Source organism: Anoplopoma fimbria, chromosome 13 (assembly GCF_027596085.1).
Source record: "Anoplopoma fimbria isolate UVic2021 breed Golden Eagle Sablefish chromosome 13, Afim_UVic_2022, whole genome shotgun sequence".
NCBI lineage: Eukaryota > Metazoa > Chordata > Actinopteri > Perciformes > Anoplopomatidae > Anoplopoma > Anoplopoma fimbria.
Genome location: NC_072461.1, coordinates 14410657 through 14433790, shown reverse-complemented (window position 1 = coordinate 14433790; position 23134 = coordinate 14410657). Strand labels below are relative to the sequence as shown.

Sequence of the window (23134 nt, the reverse complement as noted above, 5' to 3'; positions counted from 1 at the left end):
GTAGCTCTCAGGAGAGACCTGTATCTTGTATCTGTCAGCAGTAGATCCTATCATAACTGTTGGATGATGAGATATCAGAATTCAAATCCAATTCTAGCCATTTCTGATCACCAAGGCTGAAGCGCTAATCAAAAATGTCCCTGCAGTGTTGATAAATATATGACACTGATTTATTTTACCTGAAAATTATGTCATAAATTATAAGTTGACAGCCTTCTGGCTTCTAAGGCAGCTGTGATGTCCATTTTTTAAAAACTACCTCTTTTCTCTGTCATACTAACAATAAATGAAAGCACTTTGGTTTATAACTACCAGCCACCGGAAGCACCCTTCTAGAAAAACATTGCACTAGGGCAGCACCTAATGATTATCTTATTATCCATTAATCTAACTATTATTGTTTTTATTGATTAATCTAGCGATCATTTTTTATTGTTTTAAAGATTATGTCTTTTAATTCCCATTTAATATAACGAATGAATTTACCCCAAATAAATATGATAAACTTGATTCATATTTCAATGTTTTGCTCAATCATCTTCTCTCAAAAACAACAATACAGATGTTACATGATAACAGAACCAAATCCATCAGAAAATCAAAAATCAAAAATACTGGACCTCAAATTCAAAAGGATGCTGTGACAAATTCATTTAACCACTGTATGTCATAGCAACCCTATCCCTGAACAGGAGAATGACTGAAAACTTAAAACGGATACGACATAGATTTGCTTCATCCCTGGAATAATATGCAGTTAAGATAATCAAATGCATTTTTGCATCAGCATGGGGCAACGATTTACAGGCTGTAACAACAGTCTGCATTGGTACTTAAAGCCCTTTTCTCACTCATACATTTCCGTTAGAGCAAACATAAAATAGAAATACAATATCTTGTCTTTCTGCTGTTGCTGTCTTGACAAAGTGATTCAGGATGCTTTCACTTAGGGAAGTGTTTTTCAGAAGCAGTTGTACTGCTGTGATATGCCATTTCCAATTTGTAGAGTATGCGGAGCACCACAGTGTTGGGTAATCAAGGAATTCATCGACTTATGGCACCAGCCCTACATTGCACTCATAACAGGCATACTATTGGATAAAACACTGGTCTTGATATTCAAACTTAATTGCCTGTCTATGAGAGAGACTCGTTGTGTACAGCAAATGACATTGAATCCGTCCTGCCTCTGTCATTAGAATCGAACTTTCAGTGTTTCGGTCTTTGCCCGACTACAAACACTTCACACTCTTCAGTCTGTCAACAGACTGTGTTTTTGTCATTGATTCAGATTCAGATTCTAATCTTGATTGAGTCCCTTTTCCAATAAGATGGTGGCAGTTTATCAGAAATGACACACTTGTTAAACAGCAATGTATTAATGCCAAGTTAATTGTGATATTGTTAAAAAAATAATTTGTCATCTAAATTTACCACAAAGTTTGAAACCTAAAGCTCTGTTTTAATGAAAGGAGGAGAGTTGATTTCTCTGTGAACCTAACCAGGCTCTACACATTGTCTCAGATTGAATATGATAATTTATTGCTGTTTAGATTTTTCTGGGTGATGTGTTTTTCAATGGGACACGATCCTGACATCATTGAAGTTTTTCCTCCTCTACTAGTGTAATAGCTTTTCTTTCCTTTGGGTGATTTTTCGACTTTGCACCCTTAGAAAAGGTTAAAGGTTGCACATTCTCATGCTGCCTTTTTAACCAGTATGGTTTTCTCAGATAAGAAAATCATTAATAGTTTTACCTTCCATTATTTCTCAATCATGTTTTCCCTTTTGCTTTCTCCCTTTCCTTTTGTTCACTTTCTCTCCTGCCTCCTCTCTTTACCGGCATCTGCCGGTTCCTCCTTCTTTGTGTTTTGTGTGTGTGGTTGTGTGTTGGTGTACGTGTGTGCGTATGTACTGTTGATACCCCATTCCATCACCCTACTTCCCAACACTAGACTACGCTGAGCAGCTGCGAATTATGCAGAAGACCAAGGAGAAGCTTGAATTTGCATTAGAAAAGCATCAGGATTGTACGTACCTCTACTCTCCTCCCAATTAGCTTCCTTTCTCTCATCTGTCTATCTGCTGTAATAACCATCACCTGGCGAATCATTCCTTCCTCCCATGAAGATGATCTGCTTGCCAGAAGCTAATATCATTGGCTTTGCTTTGGGAGCGCTGAATGCTTCCTCCTTTTGATCTAGAAATCCACCCTCAAATCTCTTCCACTGCTAGTTTTTCAGCACATTGATTTCAGACTTATGTATGCATTGTCTGTTACTTTGTTCGTGTAATCACTTTCTCACAATTTGCCTACCAAAGATTTTAGTTAAGGGTTTCTTTGATTTCCTACAATGCGTGGTTACTGGTTCTGAAGACATGATTAGCCTGGTGTACGTGTATTAGAATCATAGACTGTATGATAAAGATATAGCTCACTAGCTACCCTAGCTCTGGTTGTGAACATTAAGAAAAAGATTGCAGCCACATGTCTTAAAGCATTCTGGTCTGTTGGGCTTACTGCCAGTGGAGAAACTGGTATATCTGCCATCATGTATTTTTGATCGTCCAGAAATAGGAAATATCATATTTCCTACAAAAATGTGCTCACAACAAGGTCAATGGGTTATCTTGATTAACCAGCTCCTGATTTCTGGAAAAGGACATGACTGTTGAGTTTTTCAAACGTATTTTTGGGCGCTTTGAGCACCATAAGCCAAGTGCGATCTAGCCCATTATATTGGAGAGAAGGCAGACATCTCTACGGCTTATATCTCCCAAACTAGGCAACTCGCACTAAAACAATCTAGATTGAGAAATAGCACTGCAGGTAAGAGAAACAAGATGTATTTTTGATTTTGGCTCAACAGTCTCTTTAGTTCATGGTAAATATACTGATTATTAAGGTTAATTCTCAGGTATCAAGAATAATTCTATCTCCAGTTTGTTGTTGGTTCTATCTGGTACTGAAGTATTGTGAGTTGTAATGAACAGTGCAGCTTCAACAGTATGTAGACTGAAGGGTGGATTTTCTTTTCACTTCACACACAGATATTGCAGTGTTAGCTTTGATAAACTATGTTTTCAGTTTTTGTCAGTTGCCATGCATCGCTTGTCTTTGCCTGTCCTTGCTTTTTGGATGAACACACTTCTTAATCAGACTCTTAACCTTTCACAGCTGCTAACGGTGCCATTATTTGTGCTATTTAATATTTCTGCTCTCTCTTGTTGCATACAAACCTCCGTATGGTTTCCATCTTCTCCTTTTTCTCTTTCTCACTTTCACTGCTCAGCATCCATAAAGAAACTTCAAGACCAGAACGAGTCTCACCAGGCCAGCAGAGCCAAAATGGCAGAGGGCATGGCTTTAGCACTGGAAAAGAAGGATCAGGTAGATGCCACTCTGTCTCACTATCGTCCAGACCTGGTTTGTGGCTTGTTAACTTATTTCAGTCTTTCCTCTACCTGCAGGAATGGATGGAGAAGATGACTGATGTGGAAAAGGTTAGTCTTTAAATAAATATCTTTGGTGGATTTCAAATAGTAAGCTTTTTAAGGTAATATTGACAAGCTTAAAATGTGACTGTTTCCCACACCTTAAATAAACCTTTTCCACCAAAATTAGCATGTATATGCCGTTTTATAAAACACAAAAAACCTGTTAAAAATATTCGAAACACTTCTGTCCCATTGCCAGTAGACAAGTATGACTTTCTGTTTTCTCTCTGGTGTATCACGTTTTGCTTTCACGAACGTTCTGGAAAACAGGGCTTGTAAACAGTAAAGATGTTATGGAAGTTCTTTTTTTTTTATATCTCTTACTTATTAAGTCACTTTCAAACTCTCCAACCAGAGCTGCTGATTGTTGGACTAACATGATGAATTGTATTTTGATTCTGTCAAGTTTGAACTAAATGTTTTAATACGGTCATTGAGGTAAAAAAATGTATGTCTGATCGGAGTCTGGTAGCTTTGACGAGAGCATATTATTGTATGTTTTGTATGTTAATTAATTATATTAATTGTCCAACGCGCATCACATAACATCGCTCCCAAAAAGGGACAAAAATTTGCAAATTTACCATGGTGTCAAGTAATCTGCCCATTGGAGCTGGTGCCGATAAATACCTGTGACTACTGCAGAGTCATTTGTCCTGGGAATGAGTGCAGATTGTAACCTTTCCCACTGAAGACAAGAGACTCAAGGCCTTCAAAAACAGTGCAAGACTCAAATGGGGTGCTTTCACACCTAACCTGTTTGTTAGGGCTGAGTGTAACTTGCAGTTGGTGCGTTTGGGCTGGTGCGTTTGGGCTGGTAGGAAAGCTGTCCGTTGAAGTCTGATGCAGACTAAACCACCAGATTGAGATCCCTTGAAAAGGAGGGTCTCAATCTGGCTCCAGTCAAACCTGTGTGGTTTGGTCGTGGTGCGAAAGCAAAGCAGACCAACCACAGGATTTAAGTTTAATCTGAATGGATTCTGCATCCATATTCAAAACAGATTCTGCACTCGTATGCTGTTCTGGTTTCCGTTTGTAGTCAGAGTAGTATTGATCCCATTGGAGAGGGCTTTGGTTGAATGCAGGTAAACTTTGGTCGAAATTGAATCTGGGAAGCCACCAGCCATCGCATGTCGATGATGTTCGCTTTTTAATGGTTTAAAATGAGCTTGTAAACTGGCTACTTGTCATACAAACCAGCAGTATAACTCTTGTCTCAACTCCAGTGTCACATCTCAAGATGCTAATCGGACTGGCCTGGAAATCTGCTGGCAATACCGGAAGCCCAGATATATAGCCCCTTGTCTTTGGGGAGATATTCCTGTGCCGATGAGAGGGTTCCGGGGCAGAGGATGTTCTATGTGTACAGGTTGTAAAGCCCTCTGAGGCAAATTTGTGATTTTGGGCTTTATAAAATAAAATAAATTGAATTTAATTGAATTGTCCCTCAGAGGCTTATCTGCTTAGCTGTGTGTGATTTAGCACGAATTTAAAAGCTATCCACTGATTGTGAACGATTTTGAAAGCCATCACATGATCGAGGCTAAAAGGGACATATAACCTATATTTTTGCAAGATCATCTGACAACCATGGTGTCACGTATGTCACCATATGTTTGCAGGGACTTTCTGTGACATGCCAGAAGGTGAAAAAGAGTACAACTCTAAGTGTGCTGTGCTTGTGTCCTACTCTTTCTTTTTAAAGTACATGAAACGAGTGACCAAAGCCAAAGGGGAACAACGTGTTTTTTCTGCACACTTAAATTTGGTTTCTTGAAACCTGCTCATGTCACGAACATGGAAAATGCACGTGTACGTTCACGGTATGACTGTTGTATTTGTTTAGGAGAAGGCTTCTCTGTCAGCCCGGGTAGAGGAGATGATGGAGCAAAGCTTAGCACTCTTCCAGAAAAGGGATGACCTGGATGAACTGGAGGGCTTTCAGCAGCAGGAGCTGGCTAAAGTTAAACATATGGTGCGTACATATGGAGTTGGATGGCTGGATTTGCAGCATTACTTAAAAACTGTGATGCAGTTTGCTACCATCCATTTGTTATTTTGTGATTAAATTGAAAAATTGAAGGTAGAAAAGGTCAGCTGTCATAAAGAACTAAGCTTTGGAGTAAGGGCAAACTGTGAGCCTTGGACAGGACAGGCTAGTGTTTGAGAAGCACTTAGTTTGAGTGTGATTTGATTTCACTTGGGTTCGTAGCAGTTAGGTGCATGGTATGTTCTTTGAGTACAATTTATTTCCCATTCATCAGTTGCTGAAGAAGGAGGAGCAGCTAAGCCAGCGTGATCAGGAGCTCCGGCAAAAGGAGGCTGAAGTTCAGTCGGCAAAGCAAGGGCTGTTGGAGGCTCGAGGGAAAATCCAGACTCTGGAACAGCAGCACGAGGAGAGCTGCAGTCTCAACTCTGAGCTAGAGATAGAGCGGTGAGAATGAACGAACTTTTCAAAACACTTATTTTGGTCTCTTGGTCAAGCTTCTGAGTCCGCTGTGCTGTCAGATAGTTATACTTACATAGACAAATCAGTTTTAAATAGCAGCCATATCCCCAGCAGTTACATTTGCCTGTTAACTTTAAAGTATAATTCACACGCTTCTCTGGGTGTGTGATAGGTTTACATTTGTTGTTGAACTATGATTTTTGTGAGAGAACACCATAAGACAACGTGCATGTGATTGAATCTGTACAGAGAGGAACTGCTGCTGCTCAGAGAGGAGGCAGACCAGAAGATCAGGGAGCTGGAGAGACGATGCCAGGAGCTTCAGTCAGTAATCCAGCAGGTCTCTGAGGACTTCCAGAGGGTCAGTCCAACACAGGCTACACTCGGACTACTCCTTTACTGAACTTATGAACCGTAGTCTTTCATAAATCACGTTTCATGGCAGCTATATGTGATTTAAGTGAGTTTGTGAATTGTTTGTGTTTCAGTCACAGAGTATGGTTTCAACTTTAGAGAAGTCCCTCCAGGAATTACAGACGGAGCATGACGCCCTGAAGTTGCAGCAACAAAAGGTCAGAACAAAAGCCAATAGAGACTCTATGTTTATGGTGTATATATGTGTACAGCCTAGAATTGACCATTACATTCTGAATGACTTGGCTTTGAGAGAGTCAGGGAACCGCACAAGTTAGGGCTGTCACTTTGAGTGACTTCAAGCTCAAATAAGAGAGGACTAGGGATGTCCCAATCAATCTTAAAGATCAGTTTTGGGGCCGATCAAAGCATTTTTTTAACTGATCACTATATACTTGCATGAACAGCTGTGAGAATAATGTTTTTTTTCACATTTTCCCACATCTGAATTCTCATGGAAATGTTGAAATAGTAACGAATATTTGTAATATTATGGTGTACAACTTCAGGTATCTGTGGAACTCCTCAAGCATCAAATGAGGAAATATTCAAGAGTTTGTCATTATTATGTGGAGCAAACAATAAATAGTTAGTTTCAAATATCTCTTCAGGCTTTTGGACTCATAAATATTAACATTCAGCTGGAAGCTAGTTTCATGTCTACCCTTGACATCATCAGGCTGCTGTAACAGAGGTGGACAAGGAGCGCTTGTTAGCGGACCTTCAGAAGAAAGTGACGTCTCTGGAGAGACGGCTCCAGGGGAATCTAAGCCAGGACGAGCATCTACAGGAGCTTCTCCAGGAGGTGAAGAACATCTAGTAAAGGGCTTAGTGTAGGAACCTACTACCATATTTCATGTGGCAGATGTTGAAAGATTCCTTCCACTCTGTAATTTATATACGATGAATGTATATACAGTAGTATGTACATACCAAATTAATAACTGTCTAACATTCAGCTATTTGAGACCAGCTCTACATTTCTCAACAGTAATCTTTCAACAAAATGAAATCAATAACATAAAGGATGAAGTCAAAAGTCCCGTCTGTCTTATATTAATGTTTATGCAATAATGAAAAATGAGCATTGTGTTGTGTTGGGGAAAATGATTGTGATAGAATTTATTGGATCATTTTACTGCTTTACTGCATTTTACTGTGTTTACAAACAGCATTGGTGTGAACACACATTTATTATTATCAGAAAACATTTTAACTTGATTTAGTTCTTGTCTGTGTTTTTTTTTGTCAGTCTCTTTATAGAAACTTCTAATACATTTAGTTGAACATGTTAATATATATGTTATGCTCAGCTTACCTTAAGTTTATGTCATTATGTTATGTGCCAGTTCAAGGGAATGGCATAGAAACCAAACCACATATTAATCAGTCCATTTGTTGCCCTTTCAGAAGTCCAGCGTGGAGCAAAGTCTGGAAGAGACCAGAGCAGAACTGCTGGAGGTTCGGACAAACCATGCCGATACTGTCAGCTCTCTGGAGACTCAGGTAAACCGTTCACTGAACCCAGACCTATGTAAAGCCCCTGAATCTATTGCCACCAAATCTGCAAACCCATGATCGTAAATATTTGTCTTCACTTTTTTTCTGCCTGGACCATATCGTCCCATGTTTTTGAGTTTAACCGACAAATGGAGACAACAATGTGTGAAATTGGTTCAGTATTATTGTCTGCTGCAGACAGTAGCTGCTCACATGCTGCAATGTAATGCTATGGGGCCAATCTGGCACCTTCATTTACGTCCACTGAAAGCGTTTGTTTTTGCAACTGACTCAGATTGTTATTTTAATCGTCTGACTACATTATGGAAAGAACCCTACAGACAAATAGAATGATTTTCTTTACTATTCGCTCGGTCCTGTTTGTTATTATGTCCAACCAAGTCTAGGCTTAAATCTTGAGGGGGGGGCGCATCTTACCAGAAGACAATGATGTCTTCTGGTGCCAGCCAGACAGAGTTTGTGATGTTGGTGTACAGAAAGTGAAGCTTAGTGTTATCTTAAGGATTTTCAATGTCATGGCTGAATATTTAGCCATCCACATTTCAACAATGTGGAGGAAATCCTGTAAATATTTGAGCAAGAGTATACAGATGAGGAGCTCCTACATACATACATACATACATACACACACACACACACACACACACACACACACACACACACACACACACACACACACACACACACACACACACACACACACACACACACACACACACACACAGAGAGAGAGGATCAAGTTAAGGTAAAGAAATCTGTTTTATTTCTCTGTAGGATTTGTTCCATAATTTGGTCAGACATCTAAAATAACAGTCTGAGCCTGTAAGTGAAGGTAATGTTTGGCAGCGTCAATGTAACATTACCTTCACTTACAGGCTCAGACTGTTATTCACTTTCCCTCACAGCTCATTTTGAGGCTGCTTTCTGCAGCGTTCTTCTGCAATACTGGAAAAATATCAGAAAATGTTGTCCCCATTAGTCACATAGACACAAAAACATGGAAAAATAGGGTCCAGGTTGAAAAACACAAATACAAAGTAACCCTTTAAGTTGAATGATAACAGCTGTAATATTTAGTCATTGTGCTGTCTCAGCAAAGGTTACAAATCAGTGTGTCAGCTGTGTGTTTCTTGTCTGATCTAGGTATCCAGGATGAGCTGCAGCATTACTGAGCTGCAGACCCTTCTCCGACACAAAGACGACTCCTCCAGAGCCTACAAAGAGAGAACAGACACACAAGTAAGCAATTAGACTCAGAAAAACAAATAGTGAAATTATTAAGTGCCCCCTAATCAACCTCAGTAATGACTGATGACATTAGGCAAGGGCCAGGGCTATCTTCTATATGTATGATATACTAATATGTCCTCACGTTAATCCAAAATAAATGGATTTCTGATGAGTGGCTGATGATGTTGCTCACAGTTTGACAGACTGGTCACGATCAGTCATTGTACTACTTTCTGATTCAGATAGCTAACTTGGAGCAGAATGTTCTGGAGACTAGTGGGAGACTGAAGAGTGCAGAGAACCAGATCACAGAGAAACAGCAGCATGTGGATAAACTGGTGAGTACCACAACAGTCAAGAGACAGAAATGGGCTTGATATTTCCCACAGTGGCTGTTAGAGGAGACAGACTTATCACTGACTCAGCAAACTGGGGAAAATGTCCCGGGAAAGTACACAAATACAGCTTTCCTCACCAAAAAAAGAAACATGAGTAGGAACTATGGATGCAGTTTAAGCACTTTCCTCTATTAATCTAGTATAAAAAGTATAAAAAGTACATATTTCAGTTAGAAATTAACACAATAAATTATTTGAAATCAAATTACATAATGTCATTACTCAACAAAAATATTACTACAGTTTACTTTGGTGTCATCTGGTGGTAAAATCAAGAATGCCACTCTTGCAGTACACTTCGTTTTGCAGTTGTCTTTTTACATTATGATGAGTTTTGTTATTTTTAAACACCGTTGGTGTTGGTTATGAAGAATTGCAGTTCAAGTCCAGGAAGTAAAATGTTAAAAGCAAACCTTGATGGTAGATGTAGTCGATTAAAGCAATACATTTCTCAGTGTGTGCTTATTTGACTGAGAAATCTGAGTTGGAACATCAATCCTGCTTGCTCTTTCCATGATATCTAATGTTGTATGTTCATAACTAATGTTTGGGAAAAACACCATATTCACTTTTGAGGATAGTTGGTTGTGTGTTTGCATATAACATCAGTTATATGTTATATCAGTTATTGTGTGCAGACACAATATATTTGTTTTATATATTACAGTTTTTGATACACAACCTGTACCCCTTGTATGATATATAACAGATAATGAAGAAAGTTATGTCTCTACTGACAATCTTTTTGATGGGAACATATTGATGTTATTTTGTAAACATTTGTTTAACTCTGGATTTCTATGTTTTGTTTAGCAAGCAGAGTGGAGTGCAGACAAGGCCTTTCTGGATCAGCAGGTGTGTTTGATACAGCAGCAGAGTCAGGAGAAGGCCGGCCGCCTGGAGGAAAGCATCACATCTTTACAGACAGAAAGACAGAGGCTGCATGAAAGAATGGTATGTTCTGATTCTCATTTTTCATCTGTATCACTATGCACTGGGCATGCTGTTACATTTAGAGGCGTTGGTATATGTAAATATGTGTTGCAGTGAAGAGATAGCACCGTTTGCTCCATGAAGACTAATACTTTCCCTTCCTTGTTCTTATGTTCTAGGCTGATCTGGATAAGCAGAGGGACGAGGTAACCTCCACTCTAAGCCAGCGGACAGAGGAGCTGGAACAGATCAGGGTACGATCCACTACAACACACTGATTTTGTGTTGTATTTTTAATGCCCATATTCACATTTCATCAACCTTTAAAAGCAGATAATTCATATTCTTTTGTGACCTGAAACGTCAAATGACGTTTCAATTTTTGAATGATTAGAAAATTGCAATTCAATTTTTTATGTGACCTAAAGTGGCCCTATTGTGCTTTTCCACTTTTTCCCTCTTCTTTAATGTGCTATATATATTTTTGTACATGTAAAAGGTCCATAGAGTGTAAAACCTGAAGTCCACGCCTAAAAAAGTAACTTGAGATAAAAAATATGCACCTGAAAAATAGCATAAAACCTGTTTAAAGAATGCCTGAACAAAAGGAAAATTAGGACACTATTTACACAGCATTTTCATTTTCAAACTTGTTCAACATTTGAATATTGTCCATGTCAACTGTATAGCAGGTTACGAACTGCAAAACAGATTTTTTATTTTGATATGTTCTTAGAACGCGGATATGAGTATGTGAACATTATCATTTTCCATGAAGTCATCTATGGACTTCCATACATGACCTTACACATTTAACCAGTTGTAGTTTTCACATATTGTGATACAGCTTCACTGACTCATTATACTTTGCACTGACCATTAACCAATTTTGACAGAACAACGAGTAAATATAGAGGTCTCTCAAATATAAGTGTTCATAATTGAAAGCAGAGTGTAGTTGAAATCCTCTTGTCTTGGTCTTGGCTCCTCAGGTGGAGCTGAACAGTCGGCAGATAGTGAGCACGGAAATTGCCAAAGCTCTTGAAGAAACCAGACGACAGAAGGAAGAGCTGCAAACACAGGTCTGTAGGCAAACACATCATGCAATATCCACAAATAATAGAGTGAGAACACCAACATGTGGTCCTCAGCTGGATGTCATTCTGTGTGTGAGTATGGAAGCATGTGCTGTGTAATGAAAAGTGTTTGCCTTTGCTTGTTGTCAGGTCGGAGAGCTGACCACATCTCAACAGACCTCACAGCAGGAACTGGCTACGGTCACTAAGACACTAGCACTGAGAGAGGAAGACGTCAAAACACTCCAGAATGGTACACACACACACACACACAATTTTCAAATCATTTAGAAATATTGGCACCTGAAGTTCCCGTGCTTTCATTTTGTAATCATGAGTTTAAGTTCTCAAAGCATTTCTTCTTTGTGAAACAGTAGTTGTTTGTTTCTTAAATGGTGGACTTAAGTCTAACTAAATATCAGCTTACCATTTCTGACACATTTGATGATATGAGATTGTATACTGAATTTATTGAAAATGACATTCTGTGTGAGGCCTTAGTGGGCAGATTTAATTTAAATATGTATTTAATTCTTAATGTATAATTTAAGTTTTTTAAAAGTTTTGGTTGGATTAACATAACATGATGGTCTCAATGTTGTTCCAAAGGCTTTTGGGGCTTGACTAGACTCAAAATATCGGTGGAGCTGTGAATCACTCTGCATATTCTATCAGTACAAAAGAGGTCTAAAATGTAATATTTTGGATTGTGAATTTTTTAAATAAACACAAATGTTGCAACTTGTTCATAAAGTAGTTGTTTTGTGTGTTGCAGAGGTGCAGTGTCGGCAGGCATCACTGGTACAGCTGCAGGAGGAGGTGGAGCAGCAGCAAGCCCAGTTTGAGCAGATGGAGCTGGACAAAGACTCCCAGCTGATCAGCCTGAGGGGGGAGCTGCTCAACCAGACGCAGCAGTTAGATAGCTGCCAGGCGCGGGTAAGCACTCACACACACACAGTCAGAAATACCTGGGCCATATGGCTTACAAATAATATCTATATATGTAGGTTATGCCGGGATATGCAATCTATAACTGTATATACCCTTTGATGCGTATGATCAGACCAGCATAATCCTTCTAGCAACCTAATCTGAACACTGAGGTAGTCTACCATAACTTTAAAGTCAGATTGCTCTTTGGAAATGTATTTTTTATTATTTACTGCCTGACTTATTGAATGAATGTGAAATTGCCGATCACATTCCCCCAAAAGTCACTTCTATTTTGAAGTCAGTATTGTGTTCAGCGTTGATGCAGCAAGCACATTTAGTGTGTTGTTTGAGATGTTAAGTAATCAAACGAAGTCATTGTCTCTCGCTCATTGTCCATCACACATAAATACACACCAGGGAAGACCAGTATTCCATTGGGAGCTTAGGACTAAAGTTTGACCTTAAAATTAAGTGTCATAACATGTATTGTTTTACATTTGTTTTTTTATGTTGTACGGCCAATGTGTTGTCACCTTTGGTGCTGTAATAACTTCTTATACATTCATTTATTCCCCGCATCAGTTTGCTCTATTCCTGTTAACATACAGAGTTCTTTCATGTCTGGTAACCTATTTTGTGCTACAGCTTCTCATTAATGGAAGATGAATTAATGGTCAGTGTGGTTTGGTATGTGTTGATCAGATCTCATACCTGGAGGTTGAGGTGGAAACCTTGACAGAACAGCTCCACAGCCCTGAAGTGTGTGAGGAGGATCAGAACGGCAGTGTGACGGTGGATGATCTGGATCACATTCAGAAGGTCAACAGAGAGCTCGAGCAGCAGCTCTCCGACAAGAACAGGGTCAGTTACCTTTACACCCCCAGTATGTTGTCCTTCTAGCTCTCAAACAGTAGCTGCACACATACATGTGTTTTTTAAACTGTGAACTAAAGGATATGACTGTACGTCCAGATTGCCACTCTGGAGACAGAGGTGCTAGGGTTTGTGCTAGCTGAGGGTTTGAGTTGCTACAGCTCCACAGTGATGTGAGGGTCCTGGGACAGAGGATGTCACATGTTGTACAGATAATAAAGCCCTCTAAGGCAAATTTGTGATTTTGGGCTATTCAAAATAAACTGAATTGAACAGTCCGTCTTCGAAGCTGGCGCTGCTCTCCTTCCAGTGAAGTTGTTTCCCAGCAGTCGGGATTGAGCTGATGGGACTGCTGGTGTAATTCTGCCGGTGTAATTCTGCAGGTGTAATTCTTATCTCATTTGTGCTCTGATAAACAGAAATTCATCAAATTCAGTGACACATGTTATATTGATATTTTTCAAGCTACTGTAGCTAGCTGTCATCAGATCTGGCTGTTGTGTCTCCCGTTTTTAAATGATGCAGTGGGGGAATTAAGGCTCAGACCTGGGAGTTACGATTAGATAGAATCTCCATATCAGCTCCAAGCAGCTACATTAGATCACCACACATACAAAAACATTGACATTGTTTTGCAGACCATCAAGCAGCTGCAGCAGAGACTGGCAGAACTGAAGAGGACGCTGCAGAAGGAACTGGTGAGTTTTCCTTTGCTCTGAAAATATGTCTGTTACTGAACAGTTCTTGATAAGGGTGCTAGTCCACCGTGTTTGAAAAAGACGAATCCAGCAACCAGACCTTCATGTCCTGTTCAACAAGGTCTCACTCTACGGCATCCCAACAGTGAAACACAGTGGTTACACCGTCATGCTGTGGGGGACGGGTTCCAGCAGCAGGGGCATGGGCGACTGGTCAGGCTGTAGGGAATGCTGAACAGAGCAACCTACATGGAGGTCAGGTTTTGGACATGAGACTGGGCCAACTTGAACCCAACCGATCTAAAATCTAGTTTTCACTTTGTTGCTACTGGGTATTGAGTGTAGATCGATGAGAAAAAAATGTGAATTTAAACAAATTCTGCATCATAACAGAATGTGAAAGAAGTGATTAATCCAAGTGTTTCCTTCTCGGTCCCCATAGAAGCTAAAGCCTGAGCCAGAAGCTGAAGGGAAGGAGAAGTTTACGGAAAGCCGAGCAGAAAAACAAGAGAGGGTCTATACAGACCCACTGCCAGCATCCACCCTGAGCCCCCCGACCTCCAACACCACGGTGACCAACACCTCAGACCTCAACGACTCTCGAGAAATCAACTTTGAGTATCTGAAACACGTCGTACTCAAATTTATGTCATCCAGAGAGGCTGAGGTAAGTCCTCAGTGCCCATTTTTTAGGTGCCTTCAATTCAACACCCTACAACATTTTGTGTGCAGCTCTGTAGGTCTGCCTGGTTTTTAATGACTAAATGACTGACCCTGGTTCTGTTACAAACCCAGTCTGAATCAGTATGTCTTGCTCTGTCAGGCATTTCAGCTAATACGAGCTATATCTGTGCTGCTAAACTTCACTCGGGAGGAAGAGGACATGTTGAAACAAACTCTGGAGTACAAGGTTGGTATTTAGTCTGCAGCTTGACGCACTTCATTTCAAGTTCAGACAGAACACTTCTGTATGCGTGGGTAGAAAATAGAGAAGCATCAATCGATCCGCTGGCGATGTAAACCGTTTAAGCAGAGATCATTTTGAGAAAAGTTGATCTCTGCTTAGAATAAATATTTGAAAGTAATACAGAATGCATGAGTGCCTTATTGTGTATATGCCATTGGATTTTTTTATTTGTAATGGTCACCTGGTACCTGAATTCTGTGTGTTTTTTTTTAATGTAAACTAAGATTTTCCCCCTATAAATTGATGCAGAACAATTCACCAGAATGCAGGAAATTAAGGTTCTTTTGCTCCAAAATTTATTTTATATTCAAAGCTACTGTAAGATATCTGGTATGCGCTGCCTTTGTCACGATTGAGCCAATGAGTGAAACAGTTTGCCGTCTTGGTTTGGACCACTGCCCTTCCCTGTAGTGAACTTATTGAATATATCCATTTCTCTTCAACGTGATTGGTTGATGCTTGTATTCGCTGTGCAAAAGCTCAAACTGAAAAACATATTGACTTGCAAATGAATTGCATGAAAAAAACACCCCTGTCTTCAAAGGCCTTTTTTACCTGGTGACTGCTATGTTTGTGTTCTAGATGTCCTGGTTTGGATCCAAGCCTTCTCCCAAGGGTACCATCCGCCCTTCAGTCTCAGGCAGTTCCCCTCAGTGGAGCTGATGAGCATCAGGAGGAGCTGAGGTGATGGAGATAAGGGAACCTAAGGGCCCCCCCAGGAGGAGAAGGTCCCTCTGCTGTGAGCAGGACTCTAGCTTTACACACAGAACAGCCTGCTCTGTGTAGGAACTACTGTAGTGTTCTGCTCTGTGTGGGAACTACTGTAGTGTTCTGCTCTGTGTGGACAGAGAAGATTTGCACAGTATGCTCATAATCAGATAATGACTTTTAAATGACATTATTTCCTTGTCACTGGTTAAGGCAGACTTTTGGCTCTATGTTATAGAGGGTAAACTGACACACATTTATTCACACTGGAGTTTTCTTCCCTGACATATGACACAAATATAATGTTTTCAATTCTGTGAAAACAGCAAAATGGGAGTTAGCATGTCAGAAAATGAGACGCAGCATCAGAAAGACTCTACCCAGATTCAGAATAGTCACCTCTGTTTCTGTCGGAACAAAGAACAATATGACTCGATGTGACTGTCCCCACTGGACAAATGTTGCAGCATTGCTTTCTGAAGGACCTTTTAGCCTGTCACCTGGTTAATCTTTATATTTAAATCACAGAGGGCTTCTTAATGAAAATGACTGGTACAGGTTAGCACAGCTGGTTTGGTTTCAGTGAGGCCTGATAGAATCTGCCAAATGGACATAAAATGTTCACATTTATGTCAAAGGATCTAAATATGTCTACATTGCGAGTTTGAAGCCCGTGGAAATCTTCGTGATAACATTGAAAGGAATATGTGTGTCGACTTTGTTCTGATGGCCAAGGAATGCAGTTTAAGACTACTTTACAAAGCTTCTAGCACAATCGAAGGAATACATTCCCGGCTAGAATTTATGTCAAACGGCAACCCCAAATTCAAAAGTTTTCTTGAGACCTTAGCGCTCTGACATTTCACCATTTGTGATTGATGATTAATGATAAGTCATGATTAATTGTGTAGAAAAGTTGGGAGTGAACGTTTAAATGAAACTTGGGTTTATTTCTCTTCAAAATTACATTTTCAACATATTTCTTCATACTCATTCTGTGGTAACACCAGGATCTCGCTCTCATTGGGATCCGATCAGCCAGACCACATGCCGAGGTGGTCTGGCTCACACTGAGTTCAGATCTCAATGAGGTGTGGACGGCAAGTGGACCCAATCCAGATCACAATCCAGTTCATCAAACGTAGATTTCCATCATCTTCCCCCCACAGAGGAGTTCCTCTACTGAGGAGAGCAAAGGGAGGAGAGGAGGAAAAGAGCCCTGCTGTCTGAGACCTGATACTGCTGATTAAACACAACCCTCCAGGATTTAGCTGCTTCAAAATAAATGCTTTTAATTAACAAAATAACTGGGGACTTTTAGTGGGAAGAATTTATAGATGATTAAAATAGTATATCGCTGAATTAGCAGAGCAGAGCTTTGTTAGCGGCTGACTTTCAATAAAAAAACAAGTCTACTAATATTGCAGGGAGGAAGGGTAAGCAGCAAAAATAATGTAATGTAATTATAGGAAATGTATTTCTCAACGTTTTACAGCCGCTCCTTTGACCACTACAGATATCCGGTCAGGATGCTTGCATTGAAGTGTGAAGTTTGGATACACTCGGGCGACAAAACTGAGTTGCGATCTGGTGCATCCTAACACACGAGTCGCATTGAAAAGACTGAAATCCCCAGCACTAGATGGTCCGAGCTACGGTCTGGTACTGATTTTTTAGGTTCATAAGAGTATCGCAGTTAAAAAAATCTGATGACAATATGTCGAAAATGATATACAACATATTTACATTTATAAACGTGAAATTTGAAAAAAATCCCTTAAATTTGGTTATTAAAGAGTTAGAACCAAGGAACTTGTCAAAATGTGATACACTTGCCAGTGCTCTTTGGTAGACAAAGTACAGTATGTATTGGTGACCTACCACTCAGCATGCATGCTGACATCAGCCGTCTGTAGTTCACCAGCTCATTTAAATGGGTTGCAAAACCTAAGTGCTTGGCCATTGGACTCTACTGCTGGGAGTCGAGGCCCCCGGCAGATGATCCTCTCCAGTCCTCCATCTGTCCTCTGGATTGGCAGACCGTAATCTAATCATGGCCCCATCCTAAACTACCTGTGGGATAGCATATACGGAGCATGGAAGTGCTGCTCTGAAAGCGGAACAGAAATGGCTGCGTAGCCTGCTATCTGTACTCACAGACTGACCTTTAACACCAATATGAATGATTAGACTATGCTTGTCCATTTGGATAATATAACAATGTGATATAATAAGTGAATGCTATGTAAATGATGACTGGAGGACATGCCCTACCTTTACCTGCCTTTGCTAATGTAAATGAAAGTACATTCCACATGTCTATTTATATAGAGAAATATGTACATACTGTATGCATTGAGAACTTTATAAATCATCGGATGTAATTTGTTTGATGTGACCAGTTTGCAGTATTTATCATCATCAGACTAGAACCCATTTGTGTTTCCTCCTTGGCCTATCACCCATTACTTTCATCCTTCACTTCATGAGGCTTGTTTGGACATCAGTGGGAAGCCCAGGGAATCTGCATGTTGGCTGTTAAACTGCACTGTTGAATCGCTACAGTAGCCTGGTCAGTCTTTTACAATTTTCTTGATTCTGAATTTGTATTCTTTCCAGTTATATACACACAGCAGCAGTGTTGCACAGGATCTTATCAGTCACAGAAACAGAAACTTTATTTTAGGTCAGATTGTTGATTTTCTGCTGTTTCAAGTTGTTTCTGCTGAAAACATCTGTATATAAGGATGCAGGGGTACATCTTCAGATGCAGACCTGTCATCATCTTGTGTTTCCGATGACAAGTAGCAGACTGATGTAGACACCCAGAATCTGCTGGGTAAGATATTATCTCCATGAGAAGCGAAAGAAACCATGAATGCACTTTTTAACCCCGATTCTGCTGTGTTACACCCTGAAACACAACTGTAATCACTACAGCTTTGCTGTCATTTTCTTTTCATGATTTAACTATATCTGCCACTGCAAAGGTTTCCTTTTACAACATTAATTAATAATAAACCTGAATATTAAAATCACTCATCCTGCCTCCAAATCCTGCATAATTGATGCAAATGGTAAATGGACTATACTTATATAGCGACCACTTAAAGCGCTTGAACACTTAATGTCATCATTCACCCATTCACACACATTCCTACAATGATTGCAGGGGCTACCATGCAAGGTGCCACCTTCACATCAGGACTCTAACTAACCACTCACACCCATTCACACACATTCCTAAAATGATTGCAGGGGCTACTGCCACCTTCACATCAGGACTCTAACTAACCATTCACACACTGCAGGTTCAGCCAACGGTAGCAGTGTCAACAGCTGACTTTGGTTGAGAGACGGGTACACCTAGGACAGGTGCTGCCAGTCAACCACAGGGCTGACACATGTCTGCGTTCCAATACCTATACTATTTAGTATGCCAGAAAAGGGCTATTCTGACCCACAATCCTCTGTGCAGCATAAGCAAGAGGGTCAAAGGTCAAGGTACCATGTTTTGAGGAAGTAGTATGTTCCAACTGAATTCATACTGCATGCAACAGCACGTACTTAGCAAGGTCAGCTTGAGTTTGTACTAAAAGTAAAAAGAAGAAATATGCCATTTGGAACGCAGTGAGAGAAAAAAGCATCCTGGAGAAATCCAGAGAAAACCCTCCAGACTCCACACAGAAAGGCAGGTTCCCACTCAGAACCTCCTTGCTGTGAGGCAACAGCGCAAACCACTGCACCACAATGAAAATACTCAAATAAAATTGTCCCTTTTTTTTCATTGTAACACCACAACCATTCGCAGTTTGTGGTTATACTGATATTGAAACATTTAATTGTTTTGTTTTTATTGCTGATATGTATAATAGCCCATTTTTTGTGTATTTTTTTTTTTTCCAGTTTGGGTGAAAACATTTGATTGCAAAATGTAGAGCACATACTACGTAAATGTTGCCATATTTTGACGTTCAGAGCATAGGAACCAAAGTAACCCTTTGATTGAGTTACGTAATCAGCTCTAGAGGTAAAATGCTCTTCAGTTCGCCTACCAATCTGGCATCGGGGTGGATGACGCTGTCATCTACCTGCTACAAAGATGCCTTTCTCACCTGGAAAAGGCTGGAAGCACTGTGAGAGTCATGTTCTTCGACTTCTCCAGTGCCTTCAACACCATCCAGCCTTTGCTTCTGAGGGACAAGCTGGAGCAGACCGGGGTGGACCACCACCTCACTGCGTGGATACTGGACTACCTCACCAACCGTCCACAGTATGTGAGGTTAAGGGAGTGTGAGTCAGATCGGGTGTCCTGCAGCACGGGGGCCCCACAAGGAACCGTTCTGGCTCCATTCCTCTTCTCCATCTACACATCGGACTTCAAATATAACTCTGCTACCTGCCACCTGCAAAAGTTCTTTGACGACTCTGCAATCGTCGGCCTCATCTCCGCCGGCGATGAGAGGGAATACAGAGAACTGAACCAGGACTTCATAGGATGGTGCCGGCGGAACCGCCTCCAGATCAACTCTGGTAAAACCAAAGAGCTGGTGGTGGACTTCCGCCGGGGTAAACACTGTCCTCCGGAACCAGTGAACATCCAGGGACAGGACATTGAGATTGTGCAATCTTATAAGTACCTGGGTGTTCACTTGAACAATAAACTGGACTGGACTAATCATTCAAATGCACTGTATAAAACGGGTCAGAGCAGACTCTATCTGCTGAGGAGACTAAGGTCCTTTGGAGTGCAGGGAGCACTCCTGAGGACCTTTTTCAACTCTGTGGTGGCATCAGCCATTTTTTTATGCAGTGGTCTGCTGGAGCAGCAGCATCTCAGCAGCCGACAAGAAGAGACTGAACAAGCTTGTCAGGAAGGCCAGCAGTGTGCTGGGGTGTCCACTGGATACGGTGGAGGTGGTGGGAGACAGGAGGATGATGGCCAAGCTGTCATCCCTGATGAACAACACCTCTCACCCCATGCAGGACACCCTGGCAGCTCTGTGCAGCTCCTTCAGCCACCGGCTGCTTCACCCCCGGGTGTGAAGGAGAGGTACCGCAGGTCCTTCCTTCCTGCTGCTGTCAGGCTGCACAACCAGCTCTGCTCCCAGCAGACCACATGACACATGACAATAAAAACACTGTGCAATAATAGTTAAAATAGTTTTTTTTTCTGTCTGTAAATATTATATTTCAGTTATTGTGTTTTTCTACTGTTTTTATTGCTTATTTATAATACTTTTTTTTTAAATTTTTTTTTTTAGTAAGACAAAATTTTTTTTTTTTTTTTTATCTTGTCTTTCTTTACTATGTCTCTTGTGTGCACTTTAACTCTATGCTGCTGTAAGCCTGCAAATTTCCCCGCTGCGGGACTAATAAAGGATTATCTTCAAAAAAGATTCAAACTTGCAACACTGAAGTGCTGCAGAACGGATAGGGTAGTGACATGCTTTTCCACGCTGCACCAATCAGCGGCGCTGTTTTGTTTGACGTCAAAGTGACATTATAAACCACGAAGAAGAAATTCTCCGGAAGCTACTTATTCTGAGCACGCGGTGCGTCCGGCCTTTCCAACAGGGCAGCGAACAGGAACATGGTGAGGAGCGCCATACTCGTCCATTAACTATGATTTTACGACGTTTATCTGAACTAAACCGATTGGATTACATTTTAAAATGTGCAAGTTGTTTGAGTTAGTGGGGAGTTATACGTTTGCAGACTAACCACCTATCTTTCATGGTGATTTTACATGGTTTATGTTTAGCTGTAATTGGATAACTTGCTGACAGCAAACCAGAAACAGTGTCTTACTTTGATTTCTGTTCATTTCAGCTGTGTTGTCTGCAAATCCATTGCCAGAGAAGGAGAACCTGAAGAAGTTCTACAAGGTGAGAGAAACCAGCTACTTTGTGAGCACACATGAAAACATCTGTATGGTTCTCTAGTCGAAGATGATACTTGTTGAGCTGATGTTTTGCTGATGCATTCTCAACTGCTTACCAAAAGACTGAGACTTGAGAGGACCTGAATGTTCCTGTATTCAGAACTGTAGTAGTTTGACTTTTACATGCTCCAGGTTCAATAAATGCAGTTTGAGTTTGGATAGTCAGAAGTCCACTCGGCACTGCAACGACAAAATAAGGAAGAAAACTGCAAATGGCAACATTTTAAAATGTGCAAGTTGTTTGAGTTATACATTATCAGACTACCCACCTATCTTTCATGGTGATTTTACATGAGTTATGTGTAGCTGTAATATGCTGACAGTAAACCAGAATCTGCTGTGCTAAAACAGACACAGTGGAGAACTTTGATCTCCAGTTCATTTCATGAAAACCTTGTTGTCTCTAGTCGAAATGATACTTGTTGAGCAGAGTTTGACTGATCATCAACTGCAGACAAAAAGGAGAACTGAGAGGACCTGAATGTTCTATTATCAAGGTGAGAAGACTGCACCAAGTCCGATATATGTATGATTGTATAGTATAACATCTGCAGAAACAAGCTAATGACGTATGATACTCCTTCAAATTATGTAAAATGGGGGAAATTCGGGTGTTAGTGGAGAGTTGTACATTATCAGACTACCGAATCTATCTTACATGAGTTATGTTTAGCTGATGCTGACATAAACTCAGAATTTTGCATGATTTATGTGTAGCTGTAATTGTCTAACTTGCTGACAGTAAACCAGAATCTGCTGTGCTAACAGTGTCTTACTTTGATCTCCGTTCATTTCAGCCGTGTTGTCTGCAAATCCATCGCCAGAGTCCTGACTGTCATCAACCAGACACAGAAGGAGAACCTGAGGAAGTTCTACAAGGTGAGAGAAATCAGCTACCTTGGATTGTAGTAGCCCCCCCCTCAGTGAACACACATGAAAACATCCGTATGGTTCTCTAGTCGAAGATGATACTTGTTGAGCTGATGTTTTGCTGATGCATTCTCAACTGCTTACCAAAAGACTGAGACTTGAGATAACCTGAATGTTCCTCATTATCAATGACTGAAGACTGAACAAGTCCGATATATGTATGTGTGTGTATATATAACATCTGCAGAAACAAGCTAATGACGTATGATACTCCTTCAAATTATGTAAAATACTTGTGACAGCAGATTACTTAAACTCTCTGGATCTTGTCAACAGTTGCAGATTAACTTTACCCTGTCCCTCACCTATGTCCCTTTTTGTTCTGACCAAATATATTTTTTCAGCTCAACTGAAAGTTCATTTAATTTGTTTCAGGGTAAGAAGTACAAGCCCCTGGATCTGAGACCCAAGAAGACCAGAGCTCTGCGCCGCCGGCTCAACAAGCACGAGGAGAGTCTGCGGACCAAGAAACAGCAGAGGAAAGATCTCCTCTACTCCATCTGCAAATTTGCAGTCAACGTTTAGAGGCTTTTTCTATTGACAAAATAAAATCTGTGTAAAA

General features: G+C 40.5%; 2 protein-coding genes across 6 annotated transcripts in view; both read left to right on the top strand.

Moving 5' to 3' along the window:
* The window catches only part of golga1 (golgin A1), a 24339-nt gene extending 5612 nt beyond the window's left edge, over positions 1–18727 (top strand). For 2 of the 5 annotated variants that reach the window (XM_054610609.1, XM_054610608.1), the window contains exons 4-24: positions 1956–2030; positions 3294–3391; positions 3472–3504; positions 5345–5473; positions 5763–5932; positions 6197–6308; positions 6436–6519; positions 7041–7166; positions 7772–7867; positions 9026–9121; positions 9355–9450; positions 10324–10464; positions 10623–10697; positions 11436–11525; positions 11670–11772; positions 12295–12455; positions 13155–13313; positions 13964–14023; positions 14466–14690; positions 14847–14933; positions 15573–18727. In XM_054610609.1, the coding sequence (XP_054466584.1) occupies positions 1956–2030; positions 3294–3391; positions 3472–3504; positions 5345–5473; positions 5763–5932; positions 6197–6308; positions 6436–6519; positions 7041–7166; positions 7772–7867; positions 9026–9121; positions 9355–9450; positions 10324–10464; positions 10623–10697; positions 11436–11525; positions 11670–11772; positions 12295–12455; positions 13155–13313; positions 13964–14023; positions 14466–14690; positions 14847–14933; positions 15573–15653 (2297 nt within the window). In that variant the 3' untranslated portion in view covers positions 15654–18727. The remainder of the gene's footprint in view (positions 1–1955; positions 2031–3293; positions 3392–3471; positions 3505–5344; positions 5474–5762; positions 5933–6196; positions 6309–6435; positions 6520–7040; positions 7167–7771; positions 7868–9025; positions 9122–9354; positions 9451–10323; positions 10465–10622; positions 10698–11435; positions 11526–11669; positions 11773–12294; positions 12456–13154; positions 13314–13963; positions 14024–14465; positions 14691–14846; positions 14934–15572) is intronic. The other 3 variants (XM_054610610.1, XM_054610611.1, XM_054610613.1) reach the window with 3 other exon arrangements.
* On the top strand, positions 18446–23134 carry LOC129100651 (60S ribosomal protein L35-like). Its single transcript, XM_054610089.1, has 4 exons — positions 18446–18453; positions 21575–21586; positions 22440–22521; positions 22948–23134. Exons 1-4 carry the CDS (start codon positions 18446–18448, stop codon positions 23095–23097), a joined length of 252 nt encoding a protein of 83 aa, XP_054466064.1. The 3' UTR covers positions 23098–23134.

Coding starts and splice junctions, on each gene's coding strand:
- LOC129100651 (XM_054610089.1), top strand. Junction 22,522..22,947: donor ACCTGAGGAAGTTCTACAAG/GTGAGAGAAATC, acceptor AATTTGTTTCAG/GGTAAGAAGTACAAGCCCCT.